Here is a 21,420-nt window from a genome sequence, read left to right as displayed (position 1 = left end):
ATGCTTATTTTTAATCACATGATGTATTGAGAAAACATTGTATAGGAGAAAATACGATAAACTTTGAAAGAATAATGCATATTTGAAGGAATATACTAACAATTGATACCCTCATTGTGAATATATAGATATTATCTTAATCATTTTAACTGCAATGTAAACATCAAGTTAAATATACATATGTATTTAGCTAGGAAATGTAAGTTTAAATAATTGGATGACATAAAAATGTCTGCAGTGTTGTTTGAAATTTTTTAGATCTTCAAGTAATAGCTCATTTTTTTGACCTTTTCTCTTCTTAACAATGTATATGTCTTCTTGCCCAACAGATTAAAAACCATTTCTCTATTGCATTTACAATTTATAAATATGTAAAGACTGTTAAATTCTTGGAATGCATTGGAGTTGCCAGACCTGAAGAAGAATTCCATGTTCCCTTAGATTCCTACAGGTATATACTTCTTGAAATATACTGAGACTCAAAATATTCATAATAGGTATTTTGAATTCTGTAAATTGGGGATCTATATTGTGAAAAAGTAACTCCATGCTTATATTTAAAAATTGAAAAAGTCAGTTTAAGGTATGTGCAAATGTATTTATATCTTTGAATTATCTAATTAAAATGTTTTGCTGATATATTAAAGTTTTGAAGGGTTTCAAATTTTTTATTATATTGCCTTTTTATGTGAAATTAACATGTTTTTTAAGTAGTCATTGTTTATTTCTTTTATTGTTTACTTCTTTTCAAAGAAGAGTTTTCTTTTATCTGTTGCCAATAGTTCCTCCATTAGCTATGTTTTTAAAGCTAGTATTGGTTTCATTAGATTTTCCTTCCATCCTTCCTTCCTAGCATTGAACTCCAGAAGGTTCCTAGCATACCTAAGAACATAAAGGCATGCCCTCAATGGAGCTTGGGTCAGCCATGTGTATGGCAAACACCCTACTAGCTGTCCTATTTATTTAGCCCTGCCTCCAGGATGTTTCTTACCTTTCTTAGACTTGGACCCTCACATGCAAACAATGAGAAAATGCTTAACTTGCAGATTTCAGGATGATAAGTTCTTAGTAAATTCTTTTCTTCCTTTTCTTCCTGCTTCTTTCTTCCATAGGTGTCAGCTCTTCATAAAGCCAGCTTCTGGCTTGGAGAGGCAGTACAAAGAGTCCACCACTTACATTTCCTGGAGGGAACAGCTGCACAGGAGCACAGAAGTCAGATGTGTGTTGCAGTGTCCAGCTGTGACTGTCAACTACTTACCCCTCATAGTGAACACTGTTGCTCAACCTGATGAACTAAGCTATATTTGTACACATGGGGAAGACTGGGATCCTGCATATGTCATCCATCTCTATCCTCCCCTCACTATACGGAACCTTCTCCCATATTCATTGAGATATCTACTTGAGGTATGGGTCTTGTATTTTTCATTGTTAAATAATAAGAACGTTTTCAGGATTTTTTTGTGTGGTATTACTTGTTAAGTCAGTGTTTCATGTAGCATACTGTGGAAGGTTTAATAATGGAACATGTGCTGATATGGAAGATTCTGAAAAAGTGTGAAATACTGTTCCACATATTTTATCTCTGTTAACATTTTTGAGTGCTACGTTGCCCTTCTGAGATACGTACTACTACTAAACCCATTTTACAGATGAGGAAGGTGCGTCATGAGTAGCAGGCTCTGTAACTCAGCTTCCTTAAAAAGTAATATGTAATGAGTGATTAGAGATTGTACCAGGAGACAAACCTAGGCAGTCTCTCACCTCATTCTGTGCCACACAATCCTGCTTTATATTGCTGAAGGCCAGAATAATTTTTTAAGCAAAATTCTATGAACCTGAGGGAGACAAAAAAAAGGCAGTGAGTGTGAAGATGATTTATACTGAAGGTTTTTTTCTACTTTAATTTTATGATTATTTGGTTTATATTTCTATTGAACTTAAGAATAATTGCTGTCTGTTTCACAAAATAAGACATTTTCTAGGAATGAGTATGACAAATATTTTTAAAGTTCTAGTTGATACAGCATTTTATAATACCAATATTGGGAGCATATTTGAAATATGCATTATTTCTTTCCTTTGTCTAACAGTGAGCCATCCTTGATTTATAGAGACTAAATTAATTAAATGAACAAAATAGTTTTTTGTATCAGTGGTGCTTTCAGTAAAGATGCCAAATTTATCTTCTGGCTATTACTTATTTTTAAGCTTGTCCTAAGTTACTGAGATGGCCTGTCAGAATAGTTCTATCACTCTCCATAATATCTTTACCTGAAGACCTTTATGTATGGCATGTGCTTAGAGGAGCAGGTCATTGTCTTTTCAGTTACATAATTTTGATGAACAGCAACAAGGTCCTTGAGCTTACGTTTTTTATCTTGAGAATAGATATGACTTTTCCCTCACAAGTTAATGGCCATTGGCTTACCAGTGTCCAAGAAACCATATACCTGTGGTTATGAGTGTTTTCTTTGTGATGCTTTTAGTGATGATTGAACTTTCTGAATAAGACTTCATTGATGTGTTGGTGTTTAAGTGGAATATGGTGGCTTATTTATAGATGATTTTATATATTGGCTAAGCAGATTTACTTTTTTATTTTTTTAAGGGAACAGCAGAAACTCATGAGCTAGCAGAAGGCAGTGTTGCTGATGTGCTGCATTCAAGAATTAGTGGGGAATTAATGGAATTAGTTCTGATGAAATATCAGGGGAAGAACTGGAATGGCCATCTCCGCATATGTGATACACTGCCCGAATTTTTTCTGGTGTGTTTTTCTTCTGATTCCACTGAGGTGATGACCTTGGATCTGTCTATCCATGTTCGGCAGCTAGGCAGTCGCATGGTGCTGTCTATCTTCAGTCCCTACTGGCTAATCAATAAAACATCTCGGGTTCTCCAATACCGCTCAGAAGATATTCACATGAAGCATCCAGCTGATTTGAGGGACATTATTTTATTTTCTTTTAAGAAGAAGAACATTTTCAGTAAAAACAAGGTATGTATTTGTCATTATAACAAAGTGAAATAACTTCCCACTCTGGAGACTAAACATGAGAGTCATCATGTGACATTCAAACTGTGCTTAGTTATTTGCTGATTGGTTTGAATTAAGTCCAAAAAACTTTAGAAGAAAATATAAGCAAGTGGAATATCAAGAACTATAAGAGCAATTTTATGGATCCCTTTTCTCTCAGAAACTAAGAATTATTACAGTTCTTAAAGTACTTTGTACTTGGTAGAGAGCTTGACTTTATATAATTTTCTAGGGATAAAATGGCCTTTCTGAAGATGATAGTTGAATTTGGCTCTCCTCTGGACAAATATCCTAGCCAGGCCTTTAAGAAAAAAGCCTCATGTCTTGGCCTACTTCCTTATGCTCTGACCCATCCTCCCTTTTCAGCCCTGTCCTGGAATTAATTGCCTTACACCTCAAGTCCGCATGTGTCTCTGACAGCACTTGCTTATATTGTATTTCTTGGATGAAAGAGGTCACAAATGGAATGTTCTGTCCCAGAGGACTTTTAAAACAAATTTTTAGAGGGTAGGAATGTGGCTTACTTGTAAAGCACTTGCTTTGTTTAGCCCCTGAAAAAGCAAATTTCTGGGTCCTGTGCCAATAGCTTTATCCAGAAGGTCTGGACTGGGTAAGGTCTGAGAGTTTTAATTTTTAACAGTATCCAGGAGTGGTTGATGTTTATTTGGAAGCCGTGATTTGAGAATATTATATTATATTATACTGTTGATGTATATGTTTTGTAATTCTTTATTGGTATGACTAGTCCAGATTTCTTTAAAATAGTTGCTTCATCTATAAACCTCGATGTGAACTGGAGAGATTCACAAGGCATATAAGTATTTGCCTTAAATTCCAACTCAGGGCTGGAGAGATAGCATGGAGGTAAGGCATTTTCCTTTCATGCAGGAGGTCATCGGTTCGAATCCCAGCGTCCCATTTGGTCCCCCGTGCCTGCCAGGAGCAATTTCTGAGCATGGAGCCAGGAGTAACCCCTGAGCACTGCTGGATATGACCCAAAAACCACACACACACAAAAAAATTCCAACTCAATTTCATCTTCAGCATCACTGTTCCCCAAACCTTGTCAGGGGTGTTCCCTGAGCACAGAGCTAAGAGTATGCCCTGAGCACAGGCTGGTATGGCTCAAACCTCAACAAAGACAACTTCTAAGTGCTTTTACCACTTCCCTTGATAGCATCTCTGCAGAGTTAATTATATTGTGATTAATACTTAATACTAGTTGGCATTTTTCATCTCCTTTTTTAGTTGGAGCTCATTGAAGATAGGAACTCTGTCCTATATTCTTCCTTTTTGCTTCTTTCAATGCCTTCATTTATCATTTGGTAAATAATGTTACACATAAAGATTTAATCTCTTAATACCTGCATATTATTATTGATTCACTGACTTCAGTAATTGGCTATTTCCTTAAATATATAATTTTATATGCTATGTAATTGTTTTTATTGTTTTTAAAACAACACAGCAATTCATTGGTATATATCCTTACATACACTGTGTTCACCACCATGAATGTGGATATTGCTTCTGCTGTATTTACCCTTAAGAGATCCTGTGTTTCCCTTACCCATTTTCAGGTTGTTTTTGACTGTTTCCTGTTCCTTTTGATACTAAATAAATATCTAATGGCTTGTATCTTTAATCTTTCCATTAAATAGTATTAATACAGTTCCTTCAGTTTCTTACATGATGATGTTTGTTCTCTGATACAGGTACAACTAAAAATTTCAACTAGTGCCTGGTCCAATAGTTTCTCCTTGGACACAGTGGGAAGTTATGGGTGTGTCAAATGTCCTGCCAACAATATGGAATATCTGGTAAGATTCAGATCACTGTAGCTTAATTGTTTTCTGAAGTTCACTAAACAAACTGGTCTTTAAGGAGTTTAGAATTTGAACTCAAAATTTGGGGTAAAAGATTGTTGTCACCACTACAAATTTCTGCAGATCCCAGTGTCAGAGAAGAATCTGAATTCGTGAAATTTAAACACAAGAAGTATATCAAAGTCTCTGAATAAGCCCGTATTTTTCAATATCCCAAGTGTATTGGGTTTGTCAATACCCAAGTTGTGCAATCTTTATCACTTCTCTATCTAACATTTATCACATCTTAAATTTTCCTGACAAATTTGAATAAACATTGGTAGTTTACCTGTGATTGTACCACTTTGAAATTATCCCTTCAATAGCAGGTATGATAAGGTATGATAATTTGCAACCAATTTTATTTAAGTATTAGAAGGTAAAGAATAAAAATAAAATCTATAATGACAATTTATTGATTTATATTTTCTGAATTGATTTCTAACAGAGCCTAAAGCAAGGATAGAAACATTTTTCTTCATAATGAGAAAGAAATTAGTAATAGAATATGATATAGTAGTTATTATTATAGTAATTGTAATTAGTGAGCATAGTAATAAATATTACTATGTAATTAGTAAGTATAGTAATAAATAGTATTTTTCAAATATTTGAGAAATATAAAAGATGGTTTGTATGCAGGTATTTTTCAAATCATTGTACAAAGTACTAGAAAATAATAAATTTATTTCCTTCCCATAGGTTGGTGTTAGTATCAAAATGAGCAGTTTTAATCTTACACGAATAGTAACTCTGACTCCCTTTTGTACCATTGCAAACAAGTCATCCTTAGAACTTGAAGTTGGTGAAATTGCATCTGATGGTTCATTGCCAACAAATAAATGGAACTATATTGCTTCTACAGAGGTAAATTTTTCATTTAATATAACTAACTTAAATTTATTTTAAAAAACAGGGGCTGGAGAGATAGTACAATAGGGAAGGCACTTGCACTTACTTGCATGAGCTGACCCTTGTTCAATCCCTGACATCCCATATGGTCTCCTGAGCACTATGAGAAGTGATTCCTTCAGATAATAGAAGTCCCAGATAATAGTAGGCCCACTCTATGTAGGAGATAATAGTCCTAGATAATAGGAGGCCCACTCCCAAATTAAAAGAAATTATAAAAAGCATGCATACAAAAATATGTTTTTATTTGCTAAACTCACATTCTTACCATAGTTGTATGTTAAAATGTGACAGTCAATTTTGAAATACTTTTCCCAAGTTTAATCTTGTTGGAGGACTTTAGGATGCACTTAAATTAGCAAAGGAAGGAAAAAGGTTAGTATATGCGAAGTATTGGTGGTTGCAAAATTTCTGAACAGATGGCTCAAAAATTTACTAAAGTTTAAGTCCACCTTTAATAGAGAAGACAACCATATGTCTAATGTTAAGTCTGTAAAGTTATTGGAAGTTTAGATCATTGTTCTTTTGATCCAAATTTTTATATAGAAGAGGTGGATTTTGAATTAAGCTTTGCAGCTCCAGGTGGAGTCAAAGAAAATGAGAAGAAAATGGACAGCTACAAAGGCAGCATTCTTAGGTGATTTTTCCATTTTCCACAAGACCAGTTGATATTTGGGTCTATTCTGTATATGCATCTTTTTAAAAATTATTAAAAAATTACTTAGGAATAATGTTACTAGGATTTCCACTACAATTCAAATAAATTTACATTCTAAAAGGTATCGACTTTCCAAGGCACTCAGAATGATCTCTGTAGATTTAGCTACATGCAAACGCATGTTCTTTTTAATATGGGTTTTATAAGAATAGAAATAGAATGTATTTAGCACTTTGTAAGAAATAGACATTTAAAGCCATATTAGAAACCCCAAACCTCAGTTTTATGAAATGAAAATTCAAGATCAAGAAGGTATATGATTTGATTAAATCAAATTGCAAGTCACACAGGACTTCTACAAGGTCTGAGGTGTTTTCTTTTTGCATTCAGTTCTCTTTGTGATTTAGGTAAGGTACTCTGTAAAAATTCATAGCACACTGAAAAATTTAAATGCTGAGCTATAGAGCTATAACAGCACTTAGGATGCTTAACTTAGAAGAAACTGATGGGATGACCCCTGAGCACATTGCCAGGAGTAAGGCCTGAGCATAGTAGTTGGGGAAACCTTTCCTACCAACAGCAACAAGTCTCCCTCAGCCCCCACCATATACACAAAAATTTAACTGATGCATGTACAAAAGCAAACATTATTAAGGTTATAGTTTAAAAATGTTTAAAATCTGACACCATCTTAATTCACAGATTAGAGTCTTGTTTTTTGAATTGTTACTATTCCATAAGTAACTGTTATGGTTACTATTCCATAAGTAACGTAGTTACAGTTCTATAACTATAGATCAGAAGATCTGTATTTTGATAATGGATTTTCTTTTTTTACATATATCATGATTATTTGGTATTTTTTTACAGTGCACATTGAGATGATATTTTAGAGAATCTTGAAAACAATTAGTTTTGAAATTGAAACTTTAACCACAGAATGTGCACTACAGTACTATTTTAAGACTAATGCTTTTCTCTGCCTACTGCTCTTACACTGTTTCCTCTTCTTGGGTCCTGCAGACCAATGAAGTCCCCACTTCCTACATCTTGAACCCAAACTGTGTGGACAATTTCAACCCTTTAGCCCCATAAAATCTAACGTTTCTTAGGTTAATCAAGTACCTCTATAATAACCTGATATGCATATGGAAATATTAGATATTTACTTACATAATCAGTGAAATATCATTATTTAAGGGCACAAGACATTTAGATGAACAAATTATAGATACTAACTGCTTAGTTAGTATAACTAAAATAAACTAAAATTTAACTATAATAATATATTATTATAATATAATATATAAAACTAATAATTATATAACTAATAAACTAAAATTTATTTTAGTATAACTAAAATAAATGAACCAGACCGGTCTCAGATATTTGGGAATCTGAAGTTAAAATAGCAGCATCTATACATTTTTAAGAACATTGTGAAAACAAAGAAATTCATTTGATCTGAGACTGGAACAGAAGTCTTGGCAAATCATGGCAAATAAATTCTCAAACCTCATTAAAGAGGAAATCAAACCAATATTCCATGCAATGACCATGGAAATAAAGAAATCACTAGAAAAAAATTCAACCAACTTGAAGATGAACTGATCCACGGTATTAAAGGGTCCATACAAATGGAATCGATTAAGTTAATAAATGTGATAGGAAGCCACAGCAACAGAATTTAACATGCTGAAGACCAATCATATCAGAGATATTGAAGAGAAAATACTAATCATCACAATATTGAAGTGACAAAAGAAAAGGGAAGTAAATAACTGGAAGAAAATAAAAAATTCTTCTAGTCATTGGAATACCAGAAGGAGAGGAGAAAGAGAAAGAGGAAGAATGGTTGGTGAAGCAATAACAACCAAGATCTTTCCTAATCTCTGGAGAAAGGCATCTTCACAGACTCAAGAGCCTCTAAGATTCCTACACAAAATAGACTCAAACAAAATAACATCAAGACATATAGTAATCAAAATGGTATAAATAAAGACAAGATTAGTTTTAGTAGAGAGAAGAAATCCCTTAAATACAAAGGAGCTACCATATTTTCTGGCATATAAGATGACCCTTCAACCCATGAAAAACTTCCTAAAAGTCTTAAAAGTAAGTTATTTCTTAAAAGTAAGAGGGGGCAGATCACTCGTCCCTGAAGCTAGAATAAGTTTCAGCATGCCGTATACTGGCATATAAAACGACTCCCGACTTTTAGCAAGTTTTTCATGGATTGAAGGGTCATCTTATACGCTGGAAAATACTTGCAACAGACCTTCTATGTGATATTTTACAAGGCAGGAAAGAGTAAAATGACATATTTATATATTGAATTTAAAAACTTCCAATTTTGAGTTCACTACCCTGCAAAGCTTTCATTTAGAGTTGAAAGAGTTAGAACCTTTCAGACAAATAACATTTGACAGCATTTGTGACAACTAAGCCAATTTTGTAAGAACTTTAAGTCTACCTATCAAAAGGAAATCGCCTCTTGCAAAACAATTAGATTACACACAAAAAAAATCAGATGAGAGATGTCAACAATGAGAGAGATGTCAGCAAACATTCTTAATGTCAATATACTAAATTCTGCTATAAAATAGACAGAGTAGCTAGCTGGTTCAGGAAAAAAGAATCCACTTTCTGCCTACAGGGAACATAGCTAAACTTAGAGAATAAAGACAGACTAAGAGTGAAAGAATGGAAAACAATCAGAGAATCCAATGAAAGACACCCCTTTTCCCAATAAAAGAAAGAAGAAAGCTGATGTAAAAAAGAAGAAAGCTGATGTAAGTCTTATATCAGACCAAATTTTATTCAATACAAAGGAAGTAATTAGAGATAGTGACAGGCACTGCTATTGATTAATGGAACAGTAGAGCAAGATATACTATCATCAATATTTATTTGTCAGATGAAAGTCAGTAAAGTTCATAAAGCTCTTGCTCAGAGCCTAAAGGAACACAATAGTAGTGGGAGATTTCAACACTTCACTTTGTTAGTAGGTATATAACTAGATGGAATCAATAAATTAATAAGAGCCCTAAATGAGGAGCTAAAAGAACTGAGACTGTTGGATATATACAGGACACTGCATCCTGCAAAACAAGAATATACATTCTTTGCTAATGCATATCGAGTGTTCTCCAGGATAGATCACAATTAGAGCATATTGTAAATACATAAATTTAAAAATATAAAAGTCATATCGTCTGCCTTCTCAGAACATAGTGCCATGAAAGAAAGGAAATAGGGAAAACTTAGAGCACTGAGAATCTGAACATAATACTGCTAAACTACAGCTGGATCAAAGAGGAAATCAAAGAAGAAATAAAAAGATTTCTTGAAAATAATGAAAGTGAAAACACAACTATCAGAATCTATGGGATACAGCAAAAAGTACTCTAAGGGAGAAACTCTTAGCAATGCATGTCTACATTTAAAAAGAAAAAAAAAGCCCAAATCAACAACCAAAACCAGCTCAAAAATCTGGAGAAGGAAAAACAAATTCAAAAAGAAGTAGAAAGAGAGAAATATTAAAATCCAGAGCCAAAATTAGCAAAGTAGAAATCAAGAGAGCAATTTATTTATTTATTTTGGTTTGGGGCCACACCTGGAAGTGCTCAGGGGTTACTCCTGACTCTGCACTTACAAATCACTCCTACCAGGCTCCAGAACCATATGGGATGCTAGTAATCAAACCTGGATTTGTTCATGGTTGGCTGCATGCAAGGCAAATACCTGACCGCTGTGCCATCACTGAGGACAAGAGAGCAATTTAAAGAATCATTGAAAACAGGAGTTGGTTCTTAAAAAAAAAATAAACAAGATGGGGGCTGGAGAGATAGCATGGAGGTAAGGCGTTTGCCTTTCATGCAAGAGGTCATCGGTTCGAATCCCAGCGTCCCATATGGTCCCCCGTGCCTGCCAGGAGCAATTTCTGAGCATGGAGCCAGGAGTAACCCCTGAGCACTGCCGGGTGTGACCCAAAAACCACAAAAAAAAAAAAAACAAAAAAACAAGATGGATAAACCTTTAGCTAACTCCTTAGGAAAAAAAGAGAAAATGTTCTAATAAATTTGAATAGAAATAAAAGGGGAGAAATTCTAGCAGATCCTTCAAGAATTCAAAATATAATGAGAGGTTACTATGAATTACAAGTATATACTCTTAAGAAAGAAAACTTAGAAGAAATTAATAGATTCCTTTGTTTGTTTTTGGGCCATATCTGACAGTGTTTAGGGGTTACTCCTGGCTCTGCACTCAGAAATCACTCCTGATAGGCGCCGGGGACCATATGGCATGCTAGGGATTGAACCTGGTTCCATCCTGGATTGGCTGCATGCAAGGCAAACACCCTACCTTTGTACTATCACTCTAGCCCCCAGATTCTTAAAATCATATATCTTCCAAATCTGATGAGGAAGTAGAGAGTCTAATTAGGCCAATCATAAATAAGGAAGTTGAAATAGTAAAAAGGAATCTTCCCATGAACAAGTCCTGGTCCCAGACCTCAGAGGAGATTTATTGCCTTTACTTAAGTTCTTCCAAAATATTGAATACACAGAAATCCTTTCTAACACCTTCTATGAAGCTAACATCATACTAACACCCAAAGTAGACAGACACTGCCAGAAAAAAAAAACTTCAGACCAATCTCCCTAATGCAAAAATCCTTAAAAAAAAACTTAGCTAATAGAATCCAACAGCATATATAAAAAAATCTACACCTTAATCAAATAGGACATCTCAGGGATGCAAGGATGAGACAACATACACAACTTAACATGAAACTTAAATTTTTAAGTTTAAAATTATATGCTCAGATCAGTTGCTGCAAAGAAAGCCTTTGACAAGATCCACCATTCATTCTTAATAAAAACTCTCAACAAAATAGGGGTGGAAGGAATCTTCCTCAATATAACAACCACTATCTATAGCATGCCCACAGTCAGTATCCTTCTTAATGGTGAAAAACTGAAAGAAAGCTCTCCCTCTAAGAAAAGGTACAAGAAAAAGATTTCCACTGTCATCACCTTCATTTAGTATAGGATTAGAAGTCCTGACAAGAGGGGACTTCTGAGAATTATGTTATGGGTGATTGTCCTTCCACTGTAACTTTACCTTGTCCTCTTTCTTTGCATCCTTGTTCTCATAATTAAAAAAAAAAAAAAGAATCAGACAAGAAAAACAAAGGATCCAAATTGGAAAGGTAGAAATCAGATCATCTCTGTTTGCAGATGACATGATGCTATACATAAAAGAATCTAAAGAGTCTACAAAAAGGCTCCTACAGAAGATTTACTGCCTTTACTCCTTAAAATCTTCTTTAGTACAGCAAAGTAGCTGACTACAAAGTCAATATACAAAAAATTGATCCTATTCTTTTTTTTTTTTTTTTTGGTTTTTGGGCCACACCCGTTTGACGCTCAGGGGTTACTCCTGGCTATGTGCTCAGAAATCGCCCCTGGCTTGGGGGGACCATATGGGACGCTGGGGGATCGAACCGCGGTCCTTCCTTGGCTAGCGCTTGCAAGGCAGACACCTTACCTCCAGCGCCACCTACCCGGCCCCGATCCTATTCTTATATAAAAGAATGAGTCAGAAGAGAAAGTGATAAGGTGTTTATACCATGTAAAATAGTTCAAAAAGATCAAGTATTTAGGAATCAACAAAGATGGGAGATCTTTAAACCTCTTACAAAAAAAAAAGATCATAGGAAATGGGAAAATACAACATGCTCATAGATTGAAAGAATCAATATTGTTTAAATGGCTAATCTGTTATAAAAGATCAGTCCCCATCTAAATTCAGACTATATTCTTCAAGGATTTAGAAAAATCAATAAAGTGTGTATGGAATCAGAAAAGACTACAGATAGTCATAATGAAAAATAAATTGAGAGGTATTTTATAATACCTATTTTGGAATTATATTATGAAGTAATAATGATCAAAACTACATGATACTGGAATGAAGGTTGGCTTTCTGATCAGTAGATCAGAAATCAGTGACCAAGGACAAACATATGTGTGTGTATGTATATATATGGCAGCCAATTTTTGTAAAAAAAGTTCATAATGGTTTGTAAAAAAGTTCATAAATGGTGCTGGGAAAGCTGGGTCACTACATGTAAGAAATTATAAACTGGATCTATATCTTATATTTTACATAAAAAGATTAATTTAAAGTGGATCAAAGCCCTTGAGATTGACCACAAACTGTAAAGTACATGTAGGAAAATATAGCAGAATTTCCCAAGATTTGAAGCTCATATGAATATTCAGTGGTCTGATACCATTGGCAAAAGCAATACAATAAAAAATGAAGAAATGTTTCTACATAAAATTAAAGAGTTTCTACCAGCAAAAGAAACATGGGCTAAAATTAAAAGATATCTAGCTGAATGGGAAAAATACTCATACTGAAATACATTATATAAAGGATTGATATCCAGGATATTTAAAGTATTTACAAAGATCAACAAAGAAATTTCAAAAATCCTTTAAAAATGGGGAGAGGTAATGAAAAAGCACCTCTCAGAGGAAGACAGGCAAATGGCCAGTAGGCACATAAAAAATTGCTCAACATGACTTACCATTGGGAAAGCCAAATCAAGATTATAATCATGACACCAGTGAGACTGGCACATATCAAAAAAGTGCTCTCATTCACTGCTGGTAGGAATTTTGTCTAGTTCAACTTATGTGACAAACGGTATGAAGAATTTGCAGTAAACTTAGAATTGAATTGCCATATAACCCATTAATTCCACTTTTGGACATCTTTGCTCAGAACATAAACTCATTCAAAAGAACATATGTACACCATTATTCATTGCTGCCCTTAGTACAGTAGCAAATTTATGGAATCAACCTAGATGTTTAATGACAGATGAATGAATTAGGAAGGTGTGGTATTATATACAATAGAATATTGTACAGCTACAATGAAATCATACAATTTGCTGTAACTTGGTTGGAACTGGAAGATGTGATGTTGCATTAAGTAAGCCAAAAGAAGAAAGACAAACACAGAATAATCTCACTTGTCTGTAATAAATAGAATAACTGGATGAGGAAATGTTACATAGTCAAGGGGGAGTGCCTAGACCATCTTTCACCTCAGAGTTTAGGGAGAAGGACAGGGAAGGAAAAAAAAAATCAAGGCTGGAAAAAAGATGAGAAAGGAAAGTCATGGAAAGGATAGCAGTCAGGGCTTCAGGCATACTGGTGATATGGGAGAATGGTATTGGTATATCCAAAACATAGACTTAGCAACAATGAAAACATGAAATTTAAGCTGCAGCCACTGAAATTAGTAATGTTCTCATCAAGATAGCAGGTGAAAGGGTGGAGTGGGGGTATATGGGAATGTTGTTGGAGGGAAGTTGTTGATAAAAGAAGAAGTTGAATAAAATTGTAAATCTGGGTTCTTTAGTTAAACACAAAATTATGTATAAAAAGAGATAATTTCAGAGTTAACTGATACTAACTTTCATATTTTCAGTGTCTTCCATTTTGGCCAGAAAACTTGTCAGGCAAACTTTGTGTAAGAATAGTAGGCTGTGAAGGATCCTCCAGACCATTCTTTTATAACAAACAAGACAATGGCACTTTATTGAGTCTAGAACATCTGGTAAGTTTGCTTGTGTAACAGTCAGTAAGATGCTATGATTTTTGTAAATTTCCTTAAAAAATCTTATTAAAATATGCTACAAAATCTGGTAATTATTGGAATCTATGACTGTCTCAGCGTGTAGCTTACATTTTGTGTTAATGTAACTTTAATATTCTAAATGTAAGTACAGGTTATGCCACTGCTTGAAATATGCCCCTTTTCCCCTATAACAGAATGGAGGTATAATTGTGGATGTAAACATTGCGGAACATTCAACTGTTATAACCTTTTCTGACTACCACGAGGGATCAGCACCTGCCCTAATAATGAACCACACACCATGGGACATCCTCTCATATAAGCAGAGGTATGGAAAAGGAATGTTCTGAAAATTTGATCTATTATGGGTTCACAGGCCCTTCTGGCAAATACTAGGAACTAAATGGTTTCAGATTTTGGAAAGATAATGTGGAATACCTGCTTGTTCAGTACTATGACCCATAATAGGGTCAGAGAATGGACTCTTACAAGCAAACTTCTAAATATTTCCATAGAAAAACTTAAGAATATTAACATAAAGTAGAATAAACAAAAGTTATTACTAGTATCATATTAGATCAGTTTGGAATTTTCTGCGCAATGGCTTCCTTTGGCTTGATAACCAAAGTTACTGGAAAGATAAATGAATTTTGGGAATTTTATGCATTTCAGAATTGCATATAAGGAGTAGTGAACTTGGTGAGCCAGGATCATTCTTCATTGACCTCATTGTGCTCTGAACTTCTCCTTTAAATCTCTCTAGAATTTGGGTAGGTCTAGGTAGTAATATGCTGAATGAAAACTAAGAGTTAGCAGCTGTCTTGATTTCCTATTGTAAGTGGGTAGGTGTTCTCTTGTACTTTCTGTGAAGGTATGGCTTACATGTTATCAGTTATTGATATTATGGATAATTTTAAACTTTAAAACAGATGATATATATTTACAAAAAATTATTTTATGTCAGAAGGGAAAATAACACTAAACACTATATTTTATATAACACTATATTTTATAATCATAAAATGTTTCATTTTATTTATTTTTATAAATGAAATATTCATTGCTGATTAGCCAGTTACTTCTCATGTATTGAATCCACTGACAGACTCTAAAGTGAATATTGGAATTAAAGTCTAGTTGGGTTGTGAGTATTTATTTTTGTTTTCTGAGAAAGACTATATCACGTTTGAATTACTGACAGTAAGACATGGAAGTTTTGGTCTTATTTAGTGACTTTTAAGTATATCAAGAATTTTACTTTTCCAGAGAGCCTGTGTAATCCTGAAACTGCTTGTCCATTGTCCATGCTTTGACATGGACTAGCAGCCCAGGTTACTGTTTTTATCTGCGACTCATATTTATTATGTATTCTATCTGATTGAAAAATTTAAAAGCTGAATAATTTTTTTCTGCTACTAAAAAGTATACTGGAGGAGCCTTTTCTACAGGTGTACTCGTATACAAAATTTGCTTCTTTTTTTTTTTTTTTTGGTTTTTGGGTCACACCTGGCAGTGCTCAGGGGTTACTCCTGGCTGTCTGCTCAGAAATAGCTCCTGGCAGGCACGGGGGACCATGTGGGACATCGGGATTCGAACCAACCACCTTAGGTCCTGGATCGGCTGCTTGCAAGGCAAACGCCGCTGTGCTATCTCTCTGGGCCCAAAATTTGCTTCTTTTGTAGTAAAGAAAGATGGTTATGATAGTGTTACAGTTTTGATATACAAAATCACTGTACTTTCACCATCACCAAAGTGCCCAAGACATCCATTAACTTAAACTTATTAATTTCTATTCCTTTTATTATTCCCTTTCACCTCCCCCAATTGCTTGATAGTCTCAGAAAACAATCCATATAGTATGTCATCCTTGAATACCATTCATTCCCTCTGTATTTCATAGAAAATGAGATCACCTGGTGTTTGTTGTTTCCCCCCTGGCTTAATTCACTTTACATGGTGGCATACAGTATTTACTTTGATCTCTTCTACTGGTGTGATCTTACCTAGATAAGTTGAGGCTATTATGCATTGTTCAAAATGTTCTATTTTCTCAGGCCTCAAAATGACTAGTTTCTTGAACTGTTTGGGAGCTTATAGTAGAATCGTGTTTTATTAACAAAGACAATTTTACTAGATTTTTGTACTAATCTCTTTCTCAAAAATGTCTTGATTTTTCAAGGCCATGCTTTTTTAAAGTGAGGGTAAGGGATTTTTTGGTTTTGTACTTGTGAGTTATTCCTGGCCATGCACAAGGGACTATGGTAGCAGCAGGCCTGCCCGTGAAGCCCAACTCAGCCTGTTGAGTGTTTCTCCAACCCATGTTCACAATATTTTAAATTTCCTTCTTCTGGTTGTGTTTTAGTGGATCACGGGAAGAAATGGTTCTGCTGCCAAGACAAGCTCGACTTTTTGCCTGGGAAGATCCAACTGGTACCAGAAAACTGCTGTGGCAATATGCAGAAAACTGTGGAGAGCATGACCTATTAAAGGTATGATTAGGCATTTGCAAGGGCTGCCCTGGTGTTTATAGGCAGTGTAAGCACACAGGCAGGTGCTTGCAGGCTCTGTGGTTCTCAGTGACTGAATATGAGCCTAAAGTATTTTTCAAAATGTTGCTTTTCGATGACAAGTGGTTCATAACATTATTTTATAAAAGCTTTCTTGACTTTTGGTCTAAGATAATCACCTGACCATCAGGAACTGCTTTACTTTCTCATATTCCCCTGAAATATTGCAAAATAATAAGCACTGAGGGGAAATGAAGCTGGAAGTTTCTTTATTATGAAGTTCTGTGCCTTGGTGGGAAGGCCTGCCAGGCAGTACTTGAGAACTTGGTATCTTTGTAGTGTCTGAGAACCTCAAAAGTTAAATGCTCAGGGCAGATGGGTGCTGGGGCTACCAGTCTACCTGATGAGACTTGAGGGGGTCAGTATATGCTGGAGATTGAGCAGGGGGCCTTTTCCAGCTATTCTACTTTTTTTTTTTTGGGGGCCATACCCGGTGATGCTCAGGGACTCCCCTGTTTTGGGGGACCATATGGAATGCTGGGGTATTGAACCGCTGTTTGTCCTAGGCTAGCGCAAGCAAGGCAGATGCCTTACCACTTATGCACCGCTCCAGCACCCTTGTCCAGTTATTCTTGTTTGTTTGCTTTTGTTTTGGGTCAGCATGTGCAAGGCGAATGCCCTACTTCTGTGTTATTGCTCCGGCCCCTAGAATCCTTTTTTTACTGTTTTTTTTGGGGGGGCTACTATGGGATGGGTGTAAACATAACTTCTGGTGAGATTTTGGGAAACACTACACAGTGGTAGGGATAAAACAAAAATTGGCTGCATGAAAGACAAGAGACTTTTCCATTGCATTATCTCTTGGATTTCCCAAATTAGATTAGTTTTTACCTGGGATTCCATTTATAAGAAACAAAGCCATTCTTTCATAAACCCTGGAGGCAAATATGTTAGGACCATATGTTAGGTGCCATAAGGGATACTCTGTCCTTGAATATTAAATAGATAAACTGAAGTATAGGGGTCCGGAGCAATAACACAGCTGTAAGGCATTTGCCTTGCATGTGACCAACACAGGATGGACCCACGTTCGAATCCGGCATCCCATATGGTCCCTTGAGCCTGCCAGGAATGATTTCTGAGTGCAGAGCCAGGAGTAACCCCTGAGTGCCACCAGGTGTGACCCCCCCAAGAAAGAAAGTTAGCAGCTATAGAGGGCTGGGAGAATACTTGCTTTGCATGTGGTGGTCTCAGCATCTATTTAATAAAAATATGCAGCTTGTGGTTTTAATATAAAGTCTCTTTTTCACCCAGGATGAATGTGGGCAGTTTCCATATGATGCAAACAACCAAGTACATTGGGTATCCTTCCTAGACGGGAGACAAAGAGTTCTGCTATTCACCGATGATGTTGCCTTAGTTTCTAAAGCCTTGCAGGCAGAAGAAATGGAGCAAGCTGATCATGAAATAACCTTTTCGCTCCACAGTCTCGGCCTTTCATTAGTTAACAATGAAAATAAGCAGGAAGTTTCATATATTGGGATAACCAGGTATGAAAGATCAACTATCAGAAATATTTTATTTTTAATAAACTTGGAGGGTTGAGGCTGTATCCATATGTAATCAGGGCTTACTCTTGGCTCTGTGTTCAGGGTTTACTCCTGGTCATCTGGTCATTTTGGTCATTCATTTTTTTTTTTTTTGATTTTGGGGCACACCCAGTGATGCTCAGGGGCTTGGTAGTAGAGCACTTGCTTTGCAAATAAAAGGCTCTGAGTTTGATCCTTAACTCTGCACCAAATGTGAGCTGCCACACGGCAACAGATAAAACAAAAAGTAAACTGTTAATGTGTTGTTAGATAGTATAGAGGTTAAGGTACTGCTGACTCATTGGATCCCAGAAAGTCATATAGACTGCACAAAACAGAACCACTAGTAAGCTCTGAGCACTTCTGGGTGTGGCTCCCAGATAAGCAACAACAACAATTAACCTAAAAGGGTTAACAGAAAAAGACACAGTGTGTCCAGAGAAAATATACTCATCCTTTTGGTGAGAATTTGAATTGGGAATATTCCAAACAATATTAATTATCTGGTAAAAATTAAAGAAATTTTGGTTTTGAGTAGTTGTCTTGTGCTTATAATGAGTCAGTAGATGTCACCAAAAACCACTTACTTGTCTGTCTGAGAAGCCAGTGCTAACTTAGTGGCTGATAAAGAATTCTACTCTATGATAGTCTTCATAGAGCAATATTAGTGCATGGAGAATGCTTTCAAACAACTGTAAATACAAATTTAATAGAACCTCAAAGTGGCATCTTTTAAGAGAAATTGCAACTGATGATGGGAAAATATATATAGCAAGAAAAAAAAAAGTATTCAATTGGATCACACCTTTAGAAATTCAGTGTTTGAGGGGCCGGAGAGATGGCATGGAGGTAAGGCGTTTACCTTTCATGCAGAAGGTCATCGGTTCGAATCCCGGTGTCCCATATGGTCCCCCGTGCCTGCCAGGAGCAGTTTCTGAGCACAGAGCCAGGAAAAATCCCTGAGCACTGCCGGGTGTGACCCAAAAACCACAAAAAAAAAAGAAAGAAATTCAGTGTTTGAATTTATGGTTGAGTTAATTTTTGAGAAAGGTAAAAGTTCAGTGTCTAGACTATTTATTTTTTAAAGTTTATTTAAACATCATGGTTTACAAAGTTATTCATAATAAATAGAGTGTCTCAGACATTCATTGTTCCAGCATGCATGACCTTCCCACCAGTATTGTCCCTAGTTTCACACCCACTTATCAAGCCTACCCAATTAGCAGGCACAAAATAATTTACTCTAGATTGCTGTGACAACATAATGACTATAAACAAAAATCATAGACTATGGTAAATAAAAACTTGAAAAAACTGGAGCCGGAGACATAGCACCATGGTGGAGCTTTGCTTTGCATGCAAGCCAACCCAGGACGGATGGTGGTTTGAATCCCGTCATCCCATATGATCCCCTGTGCCTGCTAGGAGCAGTTTTTGAGCACAGAGCCAGGAGTAACCCCTGAGAGTTGCTAGGTGTGACCCAACCCCCCAATCACAAAAATTGTTATATCTCACAGTGAGAACACTAAAATCATCTCTTGGGGTTACCAAAGTGTTGTTAGTTGCTAGTTGAGCTTTCTGTGTTTTTATTTTTGTTTATTGAACTTAATTGGCTTCTACACTACTTTCTTGTCTAAATTGCTGTGCTCCCACTGAACTGTCAGTATTGTGGGATTTGGAGGTGTGACAGCTGCATGCACTCCAGAAACTCCAGGATCTGTAAAACAGACAATTCTCAGCCTGCCCCCTCCTTAAAGGGCCCCAGAATTTTCAGCCAAAAGACCTTTGTACTTGTCACTTTTGGGAAGCATGACTTGCATCTGGAGATTAGTCATGAAGTTGTAATGCTGGGCCATTGTTTACTTGGAGGTGGCTGTGAGATGTGGGTGTGACTGCTGGGGCTTCCTGCATACAAGTGTTGGAGGAAGGCTGCTCAGTCCCACTCTAAGAAGACCCCAGAATTTTCAGCTCCCAACTGGTATACCTAGAGGTTTTTGTTGGTTTGGTGTCTCTGCAGAGATTAGATGTGAAGTGGAAGAGAAGTTGGAACATTAGCAGGACAGTGACTGTGAGGTGTGGATGAGGCTGTTGTGGCTTTGATGAGATAGAGGTTCAGCCAGCTGCACTTCTTAAGGTGCAAGACCCTTGTACCCGATGCCTGGTTCTGTAATTTTTTTGTTAAAATAAAGCTAAGGAGCCAGAGAAAGATTATAGGGTTTAAGACACTTTATTTGCACACAATGAACTCCATTTTAATCCATGGGAATTACAGAGGGTCCCCCACAGCTCTGCAGGAATGGTACCTGAGCATAGAGCCAGGAATAAGCCCTGAGACACACCAGATGTGGCCCCAGACCAGAACAACCTCAAAATAAAAAAAAATATATAAGGAAAGAAAAATGAGATTACCTTACCATATAGGAATTTGGTGGCTTAAAATATTTTTGTTGTATAATTTTTTTGAGTTTTTAAAAAAATTTTCTACCTACCCACCCTCAACTACTATAATTGAATTTGGAAATGTGCTTATCTGCAAAACTAATTATTATTTTAATCCAATGGTAGAAGAGTTTTAAAATAATTTAAAAAATAAGCATTTATATGTGAGATTTATATAGGAGCCATCTCCAGATAGTTAACATTGTTTAAATTATGCATAATGCTAGGCTATTCAAATACTTCCTGTGTAGTATTATTCTCTTTTTGTTTGTTTGTTTCGGCCACACCCGGTGACGCTCAGGGGTTACTCCTGAAATTGTTCCTGGCTTGGTGGACCATATGGGATGCATAGGCTAGTGTGGGCAAGGCAGATGCCTTACTGATGCAGTATTATCTTAAATAACAAGAAGATCTTCATCCCATACAGGTTGAGGGTGCATATATTGCATGACCTGCAACTATAGGTCCAGTAACTTTTATATTTTTGATCTCAGTGCAAGCAAAGGAAATTGCATATTTCAAATTCTGTTTAACAGTATAATGGAAGAATTCCACCTAACTTCAGTTGGAAATGATTGATCTGCAAATTATGGGCATGATAAAATTACTGGTATTCTTATCAATGAAAGATGAATCTAATGAATGGGACATGGAATAGAAAATAGGCTAAAGAACATTTCAAGTAATATATATGCTCAATTAAAATAATATTTATAGGGGCTGGAGTGGTGGTCCAAGCAGTAGGGCT

General features: G+C 35.8%; 1 protein-coding gene across 1 annotated transcript in view; it reads left to right on the top strand.

Moving 5' to 3' along the window:
* VPS13C (vacuolar protein sorting 13 homolog C) overlaps positions 1–21,420 on the top strand; it is a 194,194-nt gene that overhangs the window by 127,925 nt on the left and 44,849 nt on the right. Inside the window, 9 exon segments of the mRNA XM_049773747.1 lie at positions 330–451; positions 1,113–1,407; positions 2,612–3,001; positions 4,756–4,860; positions 5,608–5,772; positions 13,988–14,116; positions 14,332–14,465; positions 16,500–16,626; positions 17,959–18,194. Of these exon segments, the coding sequence (XP_049629704.1) occupies positions 330–451; positions 1,113–1,407; positions 2,612–3,001; positions 4,756–4,860; positions 5,608–5,772; positions 13,988–14,116; positions 14,332–14,465; positions 16,500–16,626; positions 17,959–18,194 (1,703 nt within the window).

This window comes from Suncus etruscus, chromosome 5, assembly GCF_024139225.1.
Source record: "Suncus etruscus isolate mSunEtr1 chromosome 5, mSunEtr1.pri.cur, whole genome shotgun sequence".
Classification (NCBI taxonomy): domain Eukaryota; kingdom Metazoa; phylum Chordata; class Mammalia; order Eulipotyphla; family Soricidae; genus Suncus; species Suncus etruscus.
This window is presented reverse-complemented; position numbering and strand designations above follow the sequence as displayed.